Here is a 22,506-nt window from a genome sequence, read left to right as displayed (position 1 = left end):
AACTGAGAGGAGAATACCCGCAATTAGATTTATTGGCATCTACCTTCACGCGAACTTAGCTTTGTGTGTCTGTGTCTCTGTGTGCGAGCGTGTATTGTGTGTGTGCCAGCTCGCTAGCCCAGCCCGACAGTGACCTCAAAGCTCTCAGTCCAACCCGGCGATCAAGGTCTGTACTTTGCCGGTGGTTTGCGTTGACAAATGCGAGCCGCCGCGCGGTACGGTAGTCGGCCAGCTATAGTGTGTACGGTATGCGCCGCTGAAATGATCGTAGTGAATTTCGGCGAAGAGCGATGTGTAAGTCATTAGATTAGATAGATCTCCACCAAAAATGATGGGATATCGTCATTCTTTTGGATACCTTCTCATTTCATCCTGCCATACCAACGATCTCCCGGAATTCTAACGAATATCGCCGTCAAATTAAGGGAAAGAATCGTTCGAATTGAAGGGGAATTTCGAATCAATCAAGATGCCAAACGCACAAGAGTCTGAGCCCGGCAGCTCGGGCATGTCTGGGGACGTGTCTATTGAAGAAATAAGAAGTTGGTGGAAGGTTCCTGCGATAGCTCACTTTTGCTCCCTCTTTGGATCGACTTTTCACCTACCAGACTTTGAGATTGAGGTAAGAATTCACTCAATAGATCTGCATTTTACAGTCATGTGAGTGTGTCAAACTTCAGAATCGTACATTTTTTAAAAAGCAGTGTATACAGCCACACGCGTGTGTCTTTACCATCCAGCCACACGCGTGTGGTTATATCCAGGGGCCGATTGCACGAAAGGGTCTTTCCAAGGATCGTCTTTCGTGTCGCCCATCTTTTATGATACGCTATAAGCGGGGGTGTTTCTGAAATTTATGATAAAGAATAAGATTCGTTAACTTGCTTTTAAATCAAATTTTATACAATTTCATGATATATCACATCATTTTATAGACAAATATTTTGTTTATTTTAACGGACGAATGAAATATGTTTGCAGATGATTTATTTAAAATGCGTTTCACATGGCGCATCATAAAAGATGGGCGACACGAAAGACGTTCCTTGCAAAGACCCTTTCGTGCAATCGGCCCCAGAACACCTAGGCCTATCTGTGGATACCGCCACACGCCGCCAGTAATAACAGTAAAACACGTGTGTAGGTCTGACCGTCTATATCACGATCAAAATAACCTCATTTCTTCATTAAATTCTTACATTCTAAACCCCTTTGATATCCTTAGATCATTTCAATTTCATTCTCACCGTCTTCTCTCCTTGCTTTTCTTGTCTTGTTACAAACGGTCGTCTGTTTAACAGCAAATTCTCTTTTTCTACTTGTGTCGATTCTGGCTTCCTTCGCGGTACGGTGGCAGACCCATACAGCGTTAGCGCAGCGCAGTAGACATATACAGTTTGGGTTACGTTTACGTTTGGTACGAATAATTTTCGTACCAAGCGTTAAGCATGCACGAATCCCGAGTTTCGTACGTACGCACGTACACGCACATAGCCTAGAGTCAGTAGAGAATCGACACAAGTAGAAAAAGTGTGGAAATTTGCTATTTAACAGGCGGCCTTTTGTAACGACAAGAAAAGCAAGGAAAGAAGACGGTGAGAATGAAATTGAAACGATTTAAAGAAATCAGAGTGGTTTAGAATGTAAGAATTTAATGAAGAAATGAGGTTATTTTGATCGTGATATAGACGGTCAGACCTACATACGCGTTTTACTGTTATTACTGGCGGCGTGTGGCGGTATCCACAAATAGGTGTTCTGGATATAACCACACGCGTGTGGCTGGATGGTAAAGACACACGCGTGTGGCTGTATACACTGCCTTTTTAAAAACATGTTTAAAGAAAGATGTTAAATTAAAATAAAATGAGTTAAAAATGTTTGAAAATGCATATTAAAATCTGATCAGTTGATCATGTGGGTGAATCTTACATTTACAAGAAAATAATAACTTTCATGTGAATGAAAGGAAATATAGACCCTTTAGGCCTACAGCTTTAAGTTTACCAAAAGATTTGGACGAATTGTTTGGCATGTGGACATTGTAATTTGTTATGGTTGTGAATTAGAAAGGAAAATTTGCCTTTGTGAAGCTTTGCCCAACGATCTGTGCCTGAATGGAATAAACTCCCTCTTGAAATAGTAAATGCAGTTTTGTTTGACAGCTTCCAAAATCTCCTGCAAAATCACTTTGATAATATTTATCACCCCTCATAACGTGCGTCCAAGTCTAATTTAATCTTCCAGATAGGCTGCAGAGCCCTTTGAAGACTACAGCAGATGATGATGATCAAGGAATGACAATGAATCAAATTGTCATAAAAAACTTTTTACTACCGGTAATCGTGATCCACGTGCAAGCAAGGTGGTACACTTTTTTTCCAAATGGAAAATCACTTTAAACCTGAATTCATTTTATTGAGTTTCATTTTTATTTTTATATTTCAGGATTTAGAGGAAGCTCTTTTCCTTGATGCTGGCCAGGAAACAAGTCCATTTCTACCAGACCTATTGGTGGCGCTGTTGAAAGGATGCTTCCCTGACTCCCGTAAAGACATCACGTAAGTGGTATTACAGTATGGCATAACATAGACAGCTGGCAGCCGTCTGTTTTTAGGAGTTTTTTAACATTATTAAAAAATTTCTCCTTGACACAGATGGCTCGCTATCGCGCAGCCACCATTAGGGGGTTAATAATGCAAAATCCCTCTGACGGGGCTCATCGATTATTGTCTTTGTTTCATAAAATATATAAAAAGAACTGGACCAAAATAAAGATTATTATTCTGTTTTAGCCTGGAACACACTAAAACAGGAAATAAAAACTTAAAAGGGGGAAAAACAGCGACTTACAGTATTTGGCTGTTGCGCAACTCCCACTTCCATGGTTGATCCGAACTTAATCCATAAACATATGGCCATCCCTGTACAGATCGAGTTAGAAATTGGGTCTCTGTAATTGGTGACTGGAGCCATGAAGTTCAGCGGAAGTTGCGGAACAACCGATAAAACAGAGACCGAAGCTTTTGGTCTAGGCATAACAATGCCCCAAGTAATCAGTATCCTTTGTCCCTTCTCTGCACTATGCATACATGCATCTGCTTGATTCTAGTAAAACTAAAAGGACACTTGCTCACTGCAACCATCCTGCCTGTGGGGAATCTTCAGGTAGGACTATGCTATGCCAATTGATGCAGTACACAGAGCACACTTTAAAAAAAATTGTAAATTTTCAAGATATCACTTGTGTGACCAAAAATACTAATTTCCATACAGTTGCAAATGTTTTTCATTAGTATTTTGGGAATAATTTTTGTATTCACCAGAGCACTCAAAAACTTGGATTTTGGGCATATTTTTGGGAAAGTATTATCGCAAGGAAATTGTCATTTTCAGTCTGTTTTTAATTCAGAAAAATAATAAAAAAAGAATCAAAATCATTTTAAGAGCAAAGTTATATGATAACTGTAATGGGTGACAGACAGTGTCCAAAAAGCAAGCATTTGTTCCAAAGAAAAAGAGAAAATAAGCCAAACATTGCCAACCTTATTTTGCCGCACATGGAGTAGTAACCTTGATTAAATGAGTGTGAAAGGATAGATCTGCTTACAAATGATTGCAAGGGTTACTCCACAGAGATAGATTGTCATTTAAAATTCTATTGAGTCAATGGTAAAATACTATTGAACTGCAGGTATTTCACGTTATGGCCTCAAATGCTTCCTTTCTCATCAAAATCCTTGTACATACTCCACACCGGGCCTGCCAAATATAGTACGATTATACACATGTGGGCCGTTTCATAAAGCTTTTTGTAAGTTAAGAGCGACTTTAAGAACAACTGGTGAACCTTTCTTACGCACTAAACCTTCGCCAATGAATATACATGTACCATTTGCCACTAGAAAGGATCACCAGTCGTTCTTAAAGTCACTATTAACTTACGAACAGCTTTATGAAACACCCACCAGATGGTGGACTGTACTTCATCAGAAGAGAAGAAGAATGTGTATCAATCGGTTGCAGACATAGGCAACATTTTTTTCTTTTTTTAAAATGTAGATCAATATGGCAAGAAGTTAAGCCAGGTGGATGCTTCACAAAGAGTTAAGTGTGACGTAGAGTCATCCTTACGTGTAAGCCTCAAAGGTGGATACACACATGATATGTAATGCGTAATCTGAGTGATGGTTACAGGGTATGACCTGACCAATGTAGAGACAATGATTTTTCGTGTAAAAAAAATGGTCTTCTACGTTTCTGAAAATCTGTAATTCCTTTTTAAACTTGATCTAACAATGGAAATTCCATTTTGTCACTGAAAATGTACACAGCAAAAACCTGTATTCCGTTTTGCAAAGGTGAATTCCATGAATTTTTACATAAAAAGTATAAGAACTTAACAGAATTTCTGTTTTATTTACCGGTAAAACAGAAAATCACTGTCCCTCACTGGCAATGAGGTGATGCATCGTATTTCGCATATAACTGGGAATTTAAGTGTGAGTCTCTAAAGTCACGCTTAAATCTTTGTGAAACAAACCCCCTGGAATATTATAATACTCATGGTTGATCTTAATGATCATGAGCGTAAAAATAAAAACTTGTTTGTCATCTAAATGATCTATAGATGATGACAATTTTACTTCAGTGGTTGAAACATGTAAAGTATGTTTGTTTAATAACTTGCTCTTGCTTTTGATCTCCTTTACAGAATTGCCAACTATCATCGGCACCTACGAGAGTTCATGAAGAAGCAATGGGAGCTGGTGGAGGGGCGTGTGAACCCTCTGAACCTAGAGGATGCGACATTCAAGGGCTTGCCAACCCTGATCAAAGTAGAGATTCTTCACTCGCTCTGTGATTTCAGGCTCGATGCGGCAGACGTCTCCCTGTTAAAGGTAAATGTTATTCTTGCTGTTACACTTCGTAATTCCGAAGATTCGATAATACGAAATAAGGTTCGATGTTAAGAAGGTTCGTTAATCCGAAAACGAAATAAGGTTCGTTGTTCCGAAGCTTCGTTAATCCGAAAACGAAATAAGGTTCCTTGTTCCGAAGGTTCGGATTAACGAACCTTCGGAATTATGAACCTCATTTCGTATTTGGACTAACGAACCTTCGGAATTACAAACCTTCTGAAATACGAACCTTCGGAATAACAAAGCTTCGGAAGTACGAATGTATGCGATTCTTGGCAACCAGTCCACATTTCAAGGGGAAAAATACAGAAGTTTCTTTCCCACTTTTTTTTTACAACTTTTTAATAATATGCCTTTATTAATAGGCTGAAAGGGTAAGGTAGTATGGAAAGAATGATGATGACTTTGAAGAGGGCTACAGTAGTACATGATGTTAAATTTGCATTGAGGAGGAGTTCTAGGGGGTGAGAAGTAGGTGGCTGTACTGGTAGGTGGATGGTGATGTTGAATAAGACAATGATCAAAGTGCTTTGTGGAGAATCTTGCCCCCACTTACAAACGGTGTTAGCGAGTGAAGAATGGTGGTGGATGTAATAGTGATGATGATGATGAGGAGGAGGATGATTTTGATGGTGATGATGATCATCATTGATGATATGATGATGATTTTGAAGGTGATGATGATGATTTTGATGGTGATGATGATTTTGATGGTGATGGTGATTTTGATGGTGATGGTGATGAGGATGATGATGATGATGAGGATGATGATGATGATGATAAAAGGCAGTACTGGTAGGTAGATGGTGGTGATGTCATGATGATCATGGTGATGGTATGATGACTTTGATATGGATAGAACCGATAAAAGGGGGCGGTGAGGATTAGGGTGAAATGGAGGAGGGGAAAGATGATGGTGATGATGATAGTGTTGGTGATGGTGGTGATGATGATGATGGAGGTGAGGAAAGTAGTGGCAATGATGGTGGAGATGATGATAGTGTTGGTGGTGAATACTGTTGATGATGATAATGATGGTGGTGATGACAGTGATGATGATGATGATAGTTGATGGTGATGATAGTGATGATGAATGATGATGATGATGTTGATGATGATGAGGATGATGATGATAGTGGTGATGGTGCTGCTGCTGCTGATGATTATGATGATTATGATAATGATGGAGGTGGTGGTGTGAGGATGTTTGTGATAATGTTGATGATAATGTTGATGACATGAGATAGGAATTCATGCAAGAGTGATAAGAAAATGAGGATGAGGATGAAAAATAAAGATACATTTTAATGGGGTGGCGGTGTTAGGGGTTAAGGATTAGGATAATGAAATTAGGAAAACGATGATTATGATGAGGATGATGATGATGATGATGAGGATGATGATAATGATGATGATAATGGTTGCAATAGACATGATGATGACAAGCTTGAGTTTGACATAGAGCTATTATGGTTTTCATGAGTATACACCAGTTTTTCTGGACACCATTTGAAAGAGACACTCGTACCCCAAAAGAAAAGTAATAACCATGGATATAAAGTTTATTCTTTTATTTCTTTTATGCACATGTAGGTAATCTCTTTACTTGAGTAACTATCATGTAGACCTCTTTATGATATACATGTATTTGTTTATTTTAATTCATCTTTCTTCATTGCGTCAGGATTTTCTAATCATTAATCAATCATTTTCAATGTTTAGGATTATCTAGGGGAACAACTGCGTGTAGAGCCACTGGGAACAGATTCTAAAGGGGCCAAATACTGGTATTTCTACAGCACTAGACTGTACAAGGAGGACCCAGCCCCAAGCTTTCAGCAAAAAGAAGCCAAACGCAAAAAGAAGTAAGCCTTGTATTCTTTCTGAAAAAGAAGTTGATCTTTGGCCCGAGTTAAGAGTAAATACTGCAGATTTTCACCATCCGGATTTATACATTTTGATTTCTTTAATTGGATTGTGTTGGGTAGTTGAGTACATGTATGGTTTCCCTATTTTTCTCATTAGATTTTTTCCTGAATGGTGAATAGATGGCAGTTTTGCTTCAAATTTAACTTTGCTACGTGTATCACCTCATTCATACCTCAGAATTAAACATTAAACCTACATGTAATAGTATCAATGCGTGGACTCAGCATATTGTCATATCAAAATAGAGAAAGGTAGAAATATAGTAATTCAAGTCGTCTTGAAGAACAGGAAATATATAATTGTCAGTTCTGAGGTTGTGGAAATTTGTCTTTATGTTCAAACTTTCTGGGCTTTTTTCGCAAATTTGAAATTTTTCAGTTAAGCCACTGTTTAAAAAGAAAACCCAAAACAGATGAGGGTAAATAGATAATTAGGAGTAATCTACAAATCATATGACACAGCAGAAATAAGTATTTTTGATAACCGGTATGTTTTGTTCTATTCGTGAGGTTCTTTTTATCTGTTGCTTTTCAAGGAAAATGGGGTAAATGAGAAAAAGATTTGATTAGTGAAATGACTTTTGTATTTGTTGGTTTTCAGGGAAAAGGAGAAAATCAAGAAAAGAAAGGAGAAAGAAGTGATTCGGAAAAAGAGACTTCAAGAAACGACAAAGGCTCGGAAAGCCCTGGAAAAACGGATGGCGAAAAAGAAGCCATCGAAAACAAAGAAATTAATGAAGCCTCTGAAAAGTGATAAGTAAGTATCAGACATTCCTTTGAAATTTCATACAGTGTCCATGGGATCAGTTTTGTGAAAATTGTCAGCATTGAACAAATGTCCCACAGTAACAAAAGGCTGGTCACACTGCCCGAGCGTTGTTGGAGCGGTAGGGAGAGAGGGTCGAATTTCGCGCACAAAATTGGGGAAAAAATCGAAAAAAAAAAAAAAGCAATCGAAATAAAAAATGGTGAACGGTAGCGAGCGGTGATGATTTTTTCTCTCCGCTCCATGACCACTCCAACAACGCTCCGGCGGTGTGACCAGGCCTTTAAGACAGCTGGGAAGTGTTTTGGATGATTTATCAGACACAGTTTGTTTTGTCTGACAGTTTCCATAATACGAATCCTTCTCTGCCAATCAAAACCAAGGAAACCTTCAGATCAGACAAGTCGTTGGACAAAGTGTTAAATGAAAAGCCCTCCTTTGCTTCTCAGCTAATCAAAGCCAAGGAAACTTTAAAAAGGGATGAATCCAACCTTAGTCATGAAATGTTATGACTGTTTTAAAATTGAGATCCCTAAAGCTGTGTAGATTTCAAATTGGCAACTGGGTAAATAAATTACGATACGTGGAAGGACAATGTACTTTATAAGGGATTTGCGGTTTTCTCAAAATTACTCATTCCCCTGGGGCAGCAATCCGAATATAACCAATTTGGCATGATATACAAATATACCAGGCTTTGAGTAAGTGTAGCAGGAATTATTTGTTGGAGGTTGGAATGGCATTACTATTTTTTTCCGAGGGACTTGCCTGGTAGAATCACCTCGCTGACCGGTGCACCTGAGAGATCATGATCTGTGACGTGAATGATGGAATAGTGCACTTTTCCGCCATTGACGTCACAGAATAGTAACATTTCTTCAGTGGGCGTTTCATTTTAAACATCGCAAAATAGAATATGTTTGGTCACATGATGCTATTCAGACCATTCAGCATATAGGATTCAGTTTATAGAGGATATAAAGCCTTATATCCTTATGAAAGAAGAACATAGTTGAAATAAAACTATAAAAAAAGAGAATTTAACAATTTTATGTATCGAAGTAAATATGAGAGTACTTTCTTGCCTCACATCAGTATGACATCACCAATGCAGCCAATTTGAAGTCTCCATATATAGTGATTACAAACTTTTACAAATTAAAAAAAAAATCAGAACTTCCTCACAGCTTGTCCAATTTTTCAAAACTTTCACCCATGAACTTGTCTGATTTTTTTCTTCTGATAAAAACAACTTTTTATTTGGGTTGGAATCCCCTTAAACATCTGACAATTTGTCAGATGACAAATTTTGATTAAATGCCTCCCTTCATTATATCTTCATTATAATCAGTAATCTTTGCACATGTGGTAGCACAAAAATTAGTGACTGATCATAAGATTGGTCTTAATGTAAATTGTATATAATGCTCAATGCAATTAATCAAGAGTATCAGTCCTATAATAATTTCTTGAGTTTTGTGTCACTGGGCCCTGTACTATGAAGAGGTTACATAATTCTTTTTGGGAGTTGTAACTCTATCTCTGGCTTTTTCATAGACTTGCGATTGGCATCAATCATACAATTATTTTCATCTGGTATTTGTAATCTGTTTGGAGTATGGACACTGGATTTATAAATAATTTTGAATCTTGCATATAAAGGTACATGTAAACTAAAGTTGAGGCTATACTTTGAAAAATGAAATTATACGTGGTTATTGTAAAAAAATCTTAAAAACCCAGATATGTAAAGTTTCTGAAGTATAAATTGGAATGTGATGTTATCATTAATACATTTTTAGTGTACCTGGGTATATATATATATTTCTTAACTGTTCCAGGTATCTGGAAAATATATATGTATATGTAGGTAACATCAATTAAATTGCATGTACGAAATGTATATTCATATGATTTGGTAATTTATTGGAATGATCACATGCACTTTTGGGGATCTACCAAATCTCTTCTTTTTCAGAACAACTTTTGTTTATCTACAGTGTACTTTGAATTGGAATTTACAATGAAGAAGTTAACAAGAAGGGTACAAAGCTAGTCCTTCTTTCTTACTGAAATATCTTTTCTTTTCAATTCTTCAGTGAGACATGCAGTGAGGACAACATTCCTCTGAGACAGCTGTGCAAGATGAAGGCAGAGGAAATCAAAAAAGAAGATAAACCAACAGGAAGAGGTAAAGGAAAGAGGAAGATGGAGGAGGAGAAGGTGGAAGAGCCAGAAGAGATCAACGAGAATGGGAAGCGGAAGAAGAAGATGCCGGTCAAAAAGAATGTCAAGAAAGTTAAGAAAGAGGAGGTCAAGGAGGAGCCGGGAAGCGATGCCGATTCGGAAAGCGAGGAAGACGACAATCCAAAGAGCAAAAAGAAGAAGAAAGAAATGAAGATGAGGAGGATGATTAAGAAAGAGGAACTGGAGACGGAGACAGAGTGCGAGGAGGAGGTCGACAAGAAGAGGAGGAAAGTTTCAAGTCCAAGAGGAAAAGGAAGAAAGAAAGAAGAACTAAGCATGGACAGCCAAGAGGAGAGTGATGTTGGAAAGAAGAGTAAGAAAGGGAAGATGAAGAAGGGAAAAGGTCTGAAGAAGATGAAGGAAGAAACGGCAACAAGTGCAGAGAGTGAAATGGACATCACTGAAGCAAGGGGTAAGAAGGGTAAAGGGGTTGGAAAGAAAAAAACCAAGAAGAAAGGTGAAGAAAGCCAGGAGGATACTGAGGGTGAAGCAAAGAAGGGGAAGAAAATCAAGAAAGGGAAGAGTAAGAAGGGTAAAGACACTGCTACAGAGAGTGAAGCTTGTGATGCCGATGAAGAGAGGGAGGAGCCAAAGGGCAAAGGTAAAAAGAAGAGCAAGCTGTCTAAGCTGAAGAAAGAATCATCCATGGATCTTCAGAGTGGGAGTGACCTGGACAAGAAAACTGGGAAGAAATTAAAAGCAAAGAAAAAGAAAGCCAAAGCGGAAGCGTCATCCCAGGATGAGAGCCAGGAAGATCTACCCAAAGGCAAGGCAAAGATTAAGCAAGAGGTGACGGGAGTGAAAGAGATGGATGAATCAGATGAAGGGAAGGTAAAGAAGAAGCGAAGGAGAAAGAAAGAGATCAAGAGCAAGGAAATCATCACTGCAACTGAAAGCGATACAGAGGCTGAACCAGAGATATCCAGAACTGGCAACAAGAAAGACCCGAAGACATCCAGTCCAGTCAGGGTAACAAGAAGTGGAACTCCTACCAAAGCTGAAAAAGAACCACAGAAGAGCAAATGTGCAACTCCTAAGGGGAAGAAGGCTGCCAAAGGAAAGGCAAAGACCATCCCAGATGCCAGCTCACAGAGTGAAGATGATAAGGGATCGAAGTCTAAGAAAGGGACCAAGGCAGGGCAGAAAGCCGGGAGACAGACAAAGAAATCATCCAAGAAATCCGACAAAGATGGGGCTCAAGAGAGTCAAGAAGAAGGCTGTGAGACCGAAGATTGCTCCGTCTCTCCTTCAAAGAAGCCTGGTAAAGGTGGGAAAGCATCAACAGCCGCAAAGAAGAACAAGGAATCAAAAAAATCTGGCCAAGATGACGAAACCGTCTCCCGTGAGGAATCAATGGCCCAGGACAATTCTGCCAAGAAGGGCAAAACAGCCCAACCAGGGAAGAAGCAGACTCCTGCCAAGAATTCCTCAAAGGCTCCTGCAGAGCAGAGCGACCTGGACGAGAGGGAGGCCCTGAAGGAGCTCCAGTCCCTCCTGCTGTTGGAGAACATGCTGAAGGTAGCCTCCGACGATAGCTCCAGTGAAAGCTCCAGCGAGGAGGAGCCGGAGACGGCGCGATGGCACCTGATCTGCCACACCGAGGAGGACTGGGAGAAATTGACAGAATCCTTCAAGAAGGCTAGGAACAAGGCCGAGAGGGAGCTCTATCTTGTCCTTAAGGAAGACTTCTTATCTGACATTCACGACATCTTTGCTGCAAAGGTAATTCATTTTCTATTTATGTTCTCGAGTTGCCAATATCCTTGCAAATACCAATTTTCTGCTATGACTTTTTTCTAATAATGAAAAGAAATTTTACTGTATATTCGTATGTATCCCCAAATCCCTTTTATTTTTACACAATGATTATTGTAATAAAATGGAATGTTATATTTAACCTCTAGTCAAGGAATATCTGTGATATTCCACATTAAAATACCCTTTAATTCTTGAGTGTTTATGAACTCATGCAAAAAGTGAAATATTCTTTATTCTATTTGATGATCATCGCTTTGTTTTATGAACGAGCACTTACATGTAGATGGAAGCTTCAAAAAAAGATGTCATGAGACAGACAATGATATTTCTTCCACATTGAAGTGACATTGACTTTGTTGGATTCACAATATGGTGCACCACCTATCGTTTGCAACGGACAGGCAGAACTACGCAAAGCCTTCTGGCAAAAGTTGACATATCTGTTGCGCGCTCTCGATGCATACGAGTGCTGCACTGGCCCACGAGGTTCGGCTGGCTTGCATAAAATTATGCTGTTTACCATGGTCCTGGGGTGCGTTTCATGAAAGGACTTGTCGGACGTTTTATCCGACTTACCATAAAAACAGTGCCTCTCAGCCAATCAAAATCATGGAAAGATGTTAGATCTGACAACTTGTCGGATGAAAATATTGATGAAACGAGGTGGGAGAGAAATATGCCGCATATTCATTTGCAAAATTTAGACCGTTTTTGGTGAATTCTTCCTCCGCTATTGCCATGTGGTTTTCATTTTTGACGCATCACACTTTAATACACGAGCACGGTGCTCTGCCTGCGTGCAACGGCGACCCAGAAGTTAGAAATTGGCCGGTCCACTGCAACTGTTGGATGGTGCTCCATATTGTGAATACACTAAATGATATGGTGTTGACAATCATGTGCAAATTGTTTCTAATAATGATCATCCTTTTTTTGTCAGGAACGAGCACTTAGACGGAAGCTTCAAGAAATGATTCCCAGAAGAACTTCTGGAAGAATAGCGGACATCAAGGTCAGGCAAGAAGAGGAAGTAAGTATTCCAAACAATTCTGTACCGGCCACACTGAAATGTTACCCAGTTGCATTGAAAATCAAAGGGAGTTTGTATTGTAATGTTGAATAGATATGGAGGAGGCTCATCTTATACTTTTCTGACCATTCTGTATGTGTAGAATATTATCTCCCCCCCCACCTGCCGTTTTTTTCCCATTTCATTGTACATGGAAGAAAAAGTACATGTACATGAATTGTCTAACTGCAATGGAACCCCCAACATGGTGTGCGATAAATCTGTAACATGCATAGCCTGTGTTATTTCGTCTCATGACTTTTCTTTGAAATTAAAAAGTGAAATTTTGAGGTGAACTAATACCCTTACACCTGTGCATCATTTGTATTATCGCCTTTGACAGGAGAGGATGAAGTCTCTTGCGGAATACGAAGAGGCACAGAAGAAAGAAGCAGAAGAGGCGGTCCGGAAGATATCCCTGCGCAGGAGGAATAGGAGACAGGGGGAGTATACGGAGGAAGCGGATGAAGAAGAAGAAGAGGAGGAGGAAGATGAGGAAGAGGAAGAAGATGAGCAAGAGGAGGAGGGAGGTGAAGAGGAGGAGGTCGAGGGAGATGAAGAGGAAGAGGAGGAAGAAGAGGAGGAGGAAGAAGAGGAAGAAGAGGAAGAGAAGAAGAAAGAGGAAAAAGCTGGAAAGAAGAAACAAGCTGCCAAGGAGGAGAAAAAGGGTGAGTATTAATGTAAAATTATCTGGAATTCAAGATATAAATGCCATGTAAGCTATCACCTTGGTTACTGACTAGGAAAAAATTAATCAATAATCAATTTCAGGTTAGGTGAAATTTATATTTTATATTAATTCATAGGGCTATTGATGTCAGTACTTAAATTGAGTTTAATTTTTATTTACCACCTAAAGCTATCACAATACTATGCTATCACCCAGCTGAAAACCATAGAAGAAAATATCAGCGTGTTAAAAAAAATCTGAGCCATATAAAAACTGGTTGTAGAAAGGAGAAAGGAATTCAGGTTAACAGGAGGAAGAAAATAAGAACTTTGTTGGGGACTTTTTTGCAATCATAAATTGCTTAAAATAATTCCATTTAACCAACAAAAGTAAAGTAATTATACATATATGATTTTTGGGTGAAAAACAGTATTTGACCTTGTACATGGAATCATGTTTTTGAGCAGTTTTGGATTTGACACGCGCTTACAAAATTTTGCTTAATTTTCGAATCGTGTACCCTGGCATCGCAAATTTGGTCTCAAAAGATGCGCAATACTTGAAAGTAAACTGTCAGTGAGCGGTGCGGTAAAAAATGTGGCATGGCGGCATGTAGTAACAAAATTTGTTTAGGGGGTCAAATTGACCCCCCCTCTGTTAAAAAAGGATTAACATCTGGAATCATTGACATGTACCAACTCTGCTGAAATTCTGTAAGTTTGTGCATTTAGACTAACCTTCTAAAATTTCCTTTCTTCCAATAGAACGAGGTATACGTGCGAGACTGCGTGCAAAGAATGCGTCCCCTGAACCGAGCTCCGATGACCCGACCTCATCGAGCTCCGTGCCCTATGACCTCGGCTTCGGCAGGACGACACGGAGCAGCAGGAGCCAGGTCCAAGCGGAACAGGAAAAGGAAAAGCTCAAGAAAAGCTTTGCAAAAGGTGAGGAAACTATGGTGTGACAAGATAGTGCCAGAGTCAGGGACAAAATAGCACGGGGGACTGGGGAGATTTCACCCCCGAAATGCTTAAAAGAGCCCACCAAAATAAAAAAAGCCTTAGAAAATCCCTTTTCTCTGCGATGTTTGAAGGCCTAGGGAGCGTTTCATCAATATTTTCATCCGACAAGATGTCAGATCTGACATCTTTCCATGATTTTGATTGGCTGAGAGGCACTGTTCCTATGGTAACTGTGGGATAAAACGGGACTTGTTGGATAAAACGTCCGACAAGTCCTTTCATGAAATGCCCCCCTGGTCCCATGTTTGGAAGTAATCTGACCCTCTTTATATAGAAGCTTCATAAAATATTTTGTCTTTGTTTTGTCTTTGTCTATGCTCTATGGCAGTGTCTGTGATACAAAGGGTATGTTGAAGTCTGCGTATTTCATCATTACACGATTTTCACCTGTGTAGACATGGTCATTTGTATAAAGTGAAAAAAGCACTGGGGATAGTACGCAGTCCTGTGGTATTAAATGGGGGAAATATGGGTTGGACGTACCAAAATGTTGATATATCATGGATTTTGCCCCACATATTCAACATGTGTCTCCCAACATCTCTTATACGTCGTTGTTCTTTCTCTATCTCTCTAGTGCTAGATACCACAAAAGCCCACTACGAGGCATGGCCATTCATCGACCCTGTACAGGAGTCTTATGCTCCCAATTATTACAGCATCATCAAAGTCCCCATGGATATCGCAACAATGGATCTCAAAGTCGAAGAAAGGATGTACCACTCCATCAATGACGTAAGACATGATTTTTATTCAAGTGTTTATGATGTTGGCCAGCGTTAATCCTCAAATTGGCAACTTCATTATTTTTTTTCTCAATTCTTTTTTGTCAAAGTATAGCATTCTATCAACGATGTAAGAATAATTTTTCTCTCAACCCTTAGTAGTGTTGACATTTTTTTTTGCAATATCTATGTAAAAGAATAAATGGTACACTCTATAAAGACATTAATTTTTTTTCTATTTATGTTTTTTTTATGTTTGTTCATTCTTATTTATTGCATTGTAGGAAAAGATCAAAATTTTAATCTCTTACTAACTTTGACACTCTTATTTTTTATTGTAAAAAATCTGAAACATTTGACCACCGTTTTGTTGGCTCAGTTGGTAGAGATTCCTTCTCACAACCGGGAGGTCGGGGGGTTCAAACCCCGGTCGCGTCAGACCAAAAGAGCTTAAAAGATGGGAGTTGCTGCTACCCTGTTTGGTGTTCAACGATTGAAGGGATAGAGCCCTGTCGATCTGGCGCTGCACAGCGGCTTCCTTGCCCATGATTAATTGGGGAAAGCATATTTTCTGAGTATTTCACGTCTATTTCAAACAATCAAAAATGTGGATTTGTTTCCCACGCCATTTTTTTTTCATTAATTCATGAACACATCAAGCATAAAATTAAATGTGATTATGTATTTTTCATCATTGTTCTCATATATTTTGAGCAGTGTAACAATGGACATTGTCCATATCAAACTTGTCATTTGTTTGAAGAATTAGCCACTTGTTTCATTACATTTATGCTCATGTATCATATTACGTTTGCAATGTAACACTGTTGTGCTAGACAACATATTTCAATAGTACCTTTATGACTAGTTGGAAACATCAGTATTTTTCAGAATTGCTGTATTTTCCTCATGAAGTACAAGTGATTAGAAATAATTGAAAAAATACTAGTATTTTTATGTTTTCCTCAAAATGTGCAAGTAATTAGAAATGATTAAAACAATATCAACATTTATATTATTTTGACAACTTTGCAGTTTGCGTAGTATAATGATTTTAATGTTTCCCCTGCATAGCCAATTTCAAGATTTTAGTGAGCACTAGGTTTATCATCAAATGAAAGATACCATGAACAAACCAATTGAAATAATGAGATTTAACCGTTATCATCTATAATGTCCTTCCATGTAATTTTATTTTTTTAATTCATTTCATTTTATTTATTTCCCTTTCTTTCTCTTCACAGTTTGTGAATGATATGGACCTGATTTTTCAGAACTGTGTTCAATACAATGGAAGAAAAAGTGGTGAGTATCGATTTGTCAAAGTGGCAAAATTGGAGCCCAGTTATGTTTGTTTGTCTCGGCTAATCTGTGGCAAATAGTACAGGGCTCCGCACTAACCCATTTTTCCTACTGGTCCGACCTGATGATGTCGAACCAGTAGATATCCAGTCTGTCCATTTTTTTTTCAGAGCCATTTCTCAATTTTAGAGTCATTTTTTGAGATGCCAGAGCCATTTTTGTCTCACCTGCATAGCAGAGTGAGACTATAGGCGCCGCTTTTCCGACAGCGACGGCGGCGGCGTCAACATCAAATCTTAACCCGAGGTTAAGTTTTTGAAATGACATCATAACTTGGAAAGTATATGGACCTAGTTCATGAAACTTGGCCATAAGGTTAATCAAGTATTACTGAACATCCTATTAGAGTTTCATGTCACATGACCAAGTTCAAAGGTCATTTAGGGTCAATGAACTTAGACCATGTTGGAGGAATCAACATAATGCAACACAGAGAGTTAATGGATAATATGATATATTTTCCAGTAATGTAATAAAATGCTGTTACTTTCTTGTTATTTCTACTTCATGACTCCTTTGATATGCTTTTGCTTTTTCCAATTTATCTATATCATATTGTACCTGTAAATGTACAACCTTTCCTTATAGTGTTGTTTTTTATGTTTTGTTTTTTCCCAGAATACACACTTATGGCACGCAAGGTAGAGGCTTGTTTCCGACGGGCACTCAAGAAGCAGTTTCCAAATTTCCGGAAGAAGAACGCCAACTGCCGACCTGTGCCCAAACCTGTCTTTACCGACTCCCAGGATGAAGGTGAGACGGATTCGCAGAGTTCCTTGGACAACAGATCATCCAACAGGTTCTCTAAGAAAAAGACGGCCCGGAAGAAGTCTGAGGAGAATGACGGAGAGGGTTTGGAGGAGAACGAAGAGGGAGATGAACAGGAGCAGGATGATGATCAGGAAGAGGATGAGGAGGAAGAAGAGGAGGAGAAGGAGAAGCAGAAGGAAGAGAAGGAGAAGAAAGAGAGGGTCTTTGAGGAAATGGTAGCGTCATCTTCAGACCCTAGTCCTTGTCCAAGCCCGGCTTCCTACCACTCTGAAGACTACGCAGAGCTTAAGAGCTCCAAATCATCCTATCTGAGCCTCAGGGCACCCCAGAAATGGAAGGAAGATGATGACGATGGGGATGATGAGGAGGAAGATGATGATGATGACATTCCTGAATTGGATGAAAAATCTGTCAAAAGTGTCCTGGACAAAAAAATTAGCGATGGAGCGAGAAAAGTATCGTCCTCTCCCCCGAAAGAGGAATTAATTCTGAGCGAGGATGAGGATTGTAGTAAGAAAAGTGCCAAGACAAATATTAATAAAGTCGGTTCCTTGAGTGGTGCAATAAGTAGTTCAGGATCGCCTGAGAAACCCTTCGGGACAGAGCCAAGACCAGGACCATCATACATGCCAATATCATCGGCCCGCTACTCAGATAATTTTGAGAAACCGAGAGCGCATGTTCCTCCGATGGTTGCAACGCCTCTACGACAGAGTAATTCCGGTAACGTGAGCCATCAACCTAAACCGCTGGAGGTAGCCAACAAAGGGGAAGATAAGAATAGGTCACAGAGTTCTGTTCCTACTGATCAAAGGAAAGTGCCATTCTCGCCAACTTCAAAGACATCTCAGGGCTCTGCATTACAGGAGATGTCAGGACAGTCAATTGCTGATAGGGGTATGGGAAAGACTGGATATTCTTCAGGAGATCAGTTGATGCAAAAGGGGGTTGTTCATCATGGAGTTGTGCAGGGACCAGAGCCTTTGGCTGTGCAACCGATAGTTGAAAGAAATACGGCTGTACAGCATAATCGGTCTTACCAGGATATGATAGATCTCAATGCAAGGAGACCTCAGCCCCCACCGCAGTCCCCTTGGTACAACACACATTCAGAACAAAGCAATAAATCATCAAGTGCAACGCAAGCTGTTCCACCCTTGATACAGGATGGAGCAGGCTCTCAGGGAACCATGCTGCAACAGCCACCAACAAGTGGCACTACTGAACAAAGAACCCATGAAATCATTCCAATACACCATTCGGGTGATACGCAACAGCAAGGTAACTTGCCAAGTCATCATCAAAGTCATCATTCTCAAGGTCATCCACAAAGTCACCCACAAGGTCACCCTCAAAGTCATTCACAAGGTCATCCTCAAAGTCATCCACAAAGTCATGCACAAGGTCATTTGCAAAGCCACCTTCATTCTTACCCTGGAAGTCAAGGAATAGGACGTCCATTGGATACTTCTGGCATGCCCTCACAATGGGGCATGCCGTCGAGAGATGTCGACCCTTCCCCTGCAAAACTCTGGCGACCTCTTACAGTAGACTCTCCGTCAGTGCCTAGCCAAGGCCAAACCTCTCTCATGCACAAGGCCCAGAGTCCGCCTCAATACCCTCAGACTTCTCAGAGTGTTAGCCAATCAAGTACAGCGCCCTCTCAGTCTGCCCAACAACAGGCTGCTCCTATGTCAGAAACCATGCAGCGATTAGCATCACAGGGAAGTCCCAACGCCCATCATGGTAGCAGTACTACTGCAACAGAACTCTTGCGCAGCATGGCATCTCCAACTCAAGGAGCAGCCAACTCTACCAGGCCTTCTCAAGATGTTTCTAATCCGCCGACTACCCAAACCAATTCCCTCCCCGATGATGCTTCTAGGCCCAGCAACTCTTTTAAGTTACCATCCCACAGTCCTATGCCAAATACCATTCCTTCTGGCTACCCTAGCTACATGCCAACTCAGAGGGTACCAACTCCAGGAATGCCACCAACTATAGGAACTCCAACTCCAGGAATAGATCCGACCACCTACCCAGGATACAGTGGACAGGTGGTTCCAGGTCGCAAGGATAGCATTTTTGATCCAATGAGAACTGGCCACACCTCCCCGTTCCCAACCACACCCGGTCCCAAGCCGGACATCTTCAACCCAACTGGTCGGTTGACTCCTGGAGGTATCCACCCGTCTCTGTCCTCACACCGATCGTCAGCTTTCAACCAGCCTCAATCTGCACTGTACGCAGGCCAATTCCACTCCATACCTGCCAGTCAGACCCTGCCGTCATCCTACCCTGGTCTCAGCTCTCCTTCCCACCTACGCAGTCTTCTCCAAGGGCGACAGGGAGCCATCCCTGACCCCATGGCTCGGGTGGGCCAGTCTGATGTCACCATGCTGCAGAGGCATCCTTACCTTGATCAGTCAGCGTATGGGGGTTCCCCAGGGATCGATCCTAGGTACTCTATGTACCCCCAGCAATACAACCCACGGATGCCACAGCAACCGATGGGATCCAGCGTACCATACCCGGTAAGGCTTCACTGCATGTTTATTCACTTCTATTTAATTAATTCATTATGTTTTATTTTATTTTGTTTAATGAGGTCCCCGATCTGGAATGAAATTGCTGTTTTACTTGGGGACATTCATTATTTATTCATTAATTGTTGAAAAACCCCTATGGGAATGATATGAAAATATAAAAACGTTTCCTCAATCTCAGAACAGGCCCATTGCGCCTCTGCGAACAATAGGTGGTTTGCTAGATACATTGGTGGATTTCAAGTTCAGTGTTGATCTTTTGGTGTTGGTGTTAGGTCAATCCTAACATGAGTATAACACCAAACATAAAATGGAGGTTGTCCTGAAAAGTCACTCACTAGTTGTTGAGATGTCAATAGTGTGATCTGGATCAGAGCTAGGGAAAGCAATCCAAATTTCAATACCAACGCCAAAACGGAACTTGAAATCACCCATTACATGTATATTTACCTGTATGTCTATCCATCCATATTTTCTATTTCAAGCCCCCCCCCCTACCTTTAATTTTCAGATCATCTGTCCTGTTGATAACTAAAAAAAAGTAGGTGTTTTTGATGGACCAAAGTCTAATAAAGTTTTCGTGACATTTATCTGATCAACCCCACCCCCTTGTTATTTTTTTTCTGTAGGTCGGTAGCAGTAGCTCCTACTTTTCAGGGCAGGCCCCTCACCCTCAAGGCTACCCCTCCATCAACCCATCTCATGTACCACCCGGCTACAGGCGATGATGAGCGCTCTATCCTCGAGAAATGGTAACAGTCTTTCTATGAGGTAACATGCCACTCCACAAACCCATCTCATGTGCCAACCTGCTATAGGTGATGATGCGCGCTATCCCTGAGAAATGGTCACATTCTTTCATTGAGGTAACGGGTAGAGAGAGATTACCATTCAAGCAACCCATCTCAATCACCTAACGGCTATAGGTGATGATGCATGCTATCTCTGAGACATGACAACAATCTTTCATTCAGGTAACATGCCAGAAAGGGTGTGACAATAGTCACTGATTCTCTGGCAGTAATGCAGGTTATTGTTCTACAAATGGAAATATCAGAAAGGTGAAAGGTGAAAGACGGACGAGGAGGAAGAGGAGATATCAACGAGAACTAAATTATTTATCCTTGTTCCTCTCTCACTGGCAATTACACTGTATGTATAAATTATGTATTTTAGGTATTTATTGTCACTCTTTACCAGTGAGATTTTACGTACATTTTATAAGGTAAAGTTTACTTCTCTGATTTGACAGCGTAGTTTTTGTCAATTTGAAAAATAGTTTGAAAAGAGTTTAGTAGGGCAACGGAACTTTTACACAAAAGATATGTGTATCATGAATAACGTACATGTCTGTTCAAGAAGTATTCTTGAAGGATTTGAGCAAAATGTTCGTTACACCTAAATCAAACAAATTCTCATCTTTTCACAACAATTAAGTGTTTGCCTTGTGCGCTTCCACCTAGGACTCGTTTCTGCAGGCTTCTTCAGACTAGCGCTGGTGGGGTAGTATCGGCTGGGCGGCAGTTGGTGAGAATGGGAATGTATGTAGTGGAAAGTTTTTATTTTCCAGCGTCTCTGTTCATGGAATGTGCCTGTGGTTCTTTTAGATGTGAATGGCCTCCCTGACCCATCTTGTGTATTTGTCATCTCTAGATAGGAGTTGACTCTTATTCCTGTTTATTGTGCGATTCCTTTTGGCCACATGGTCACTACTAGATGACTTAAGCCCCCCTTCACTCTTATTTGGAATCAGCAGGAATCCAGCAGAAGCTGGAACCAAAAAAATATTCAAAATATCTAGATATTTTTGGGAGAAAATTATGAATTCACCAAACTGGAGTTGAAATTCAGTAAATTGACCAGGTGAATCATCATACACTAGTCAAAATGAAGTGCAATGGAGTCGGATTGATAGTTTGTGCTGCATTCTTGGACATTCTAGGCACATTCTAAATATTCTGACTGCATTCTGAGTGCATTCGAATTATTTTTGTCATTTCTTTTGGCCGTCCCAAAGGTTTTGGTCATGTTCAAAACATTTGGGGTATTTTTGAATGGTGTTCGAAGTAGATTTTAAATGACCAACTGGTGGTCGAACAATAGTCCTTTCATTCTGGCCAATTCTGCTTGATTCGGAATAAGTGTGATGGGGGCTTCAGGACTGACTTGTTTCTTCTTGACCTTGCTGCCGATTCTACTCCATCTACGTTGAGTCAGCGCTAGTCTCAAGAAGCCTGCAGAAATGAGAAGGTGAATGCTCACAATGAAAAAACCAAAGCTTCACAACTATACATGTACATATAATAATACTTTGACAGTGGCGGGTGCCAATATACATGTATACATGATATTGTATATTCAGAATCTGTATCGATATTCTGTAGTTGTCTTTCAGTCGTAATAGAGTAAAAAAATAAAACTTTTTCTCGTGACATTTTTCAGTATTTCTATTCTTGATTGTAGACTCACTTGATAATATTGTTATAAATAATTGTATTTATTCAGCATTTTCATGTAACATATTTTTAAGCCAATCATGTTCATGAATTGTGAACTTCTTTTGCTATTTTCGAAATCATAAATGTGATTTTTCTTCTCAATTTTTTATGTGAATTAGTAGATCTTTTTAGAGTGTTCAGATATGCAGTACTACAGTTCATTGTTTTAAATATATATAGTATACTTGTTCCCTTTTTGGTAGAGTGCAAGGTTTTTATAAG

General features: G+C 40.0%; 1 protein-coding gene across 1 annotated transcript; it reads left to right on the top strand.

The window, feature by feature from the left end:
- The first annotated feature begins 247 nt into the window (after positions 1 to 247).
- On the top strand, positions 248 to 21,947 carry LOC121422096 (trichohyalin-like). The gene is made up of 13 exons (XM_041616912.1): positions 248 to 622; positions 2,449 to 2,561; positions 4,715 to 4,901; positions 6,645 to 6,787; positions 7,452 to 7,607; positions 9,716 to 11,585; positions 12,562 to 12,651; positions 13,034 to 13,358; positions 14,125 to 14,304; positions 14,960 to 15,117; positions 16,352 to 16,412; positions 17,088 to 19,774; positions 20,416 to 21,947. Exons 1-13 carry the CDS (start codon positions 470 to 472, stop codon positions 20,512 to 20,514), a joined length of 6,222 nt encoding a protein of 2,073 aa, XP_041472846.1. The 5' UTR covers positions 248 to 469; the 3' UTR covers positions 20,515 to 21,947.
- The last annotated feature ends 559 nt before the right edge of the window (positions 21,948 to 22,506 follow it).

Source organism: Lytechinus variegatus, chromosome 9, assembly GCF_018143015.1.
Source record: "Lytechinus variegatus isolate NC3 chromosome 9, Lvar_3.0, whole genome shotgun sequence".
NCBI lineage: Eukaryota > Metazoa > Echinodermata > Echinoidea > Temnopleuroida > Toxopneustidae > Lytechinus > Lytechinus variegatus.
This window is presented reverse-complemented; position numbering and strand designations above follow the sequence as displayed.

What these genes read in the sequence shown, in the direction of transcription:
- LOC121422096 (XM_041616912.1), top strand. Translation starts at nt 470, where the DNA reads ATGCCAAACGCACAAGAGTCTGAGCCCGGCAGCTCGGGCATGTCTGGG. An exon ending in GACTCCCGTAAAGACATCAC is followed by an intron (nt 2,562 to 4,714) that starts GTAAGTGGTATT and finishes TCTCCTTTACAG; the next exon opens with AATTGCCAACTATCATCGGC. An exon ending in ATACAATGGAAGAAAAAGTG is followed by an intron (nt 16,413 to 17,087) that starts GTGAGTATCGAT and finishes GTTTTTTCCCAG; the next exon opens with AATACACACTTATGGCACGC.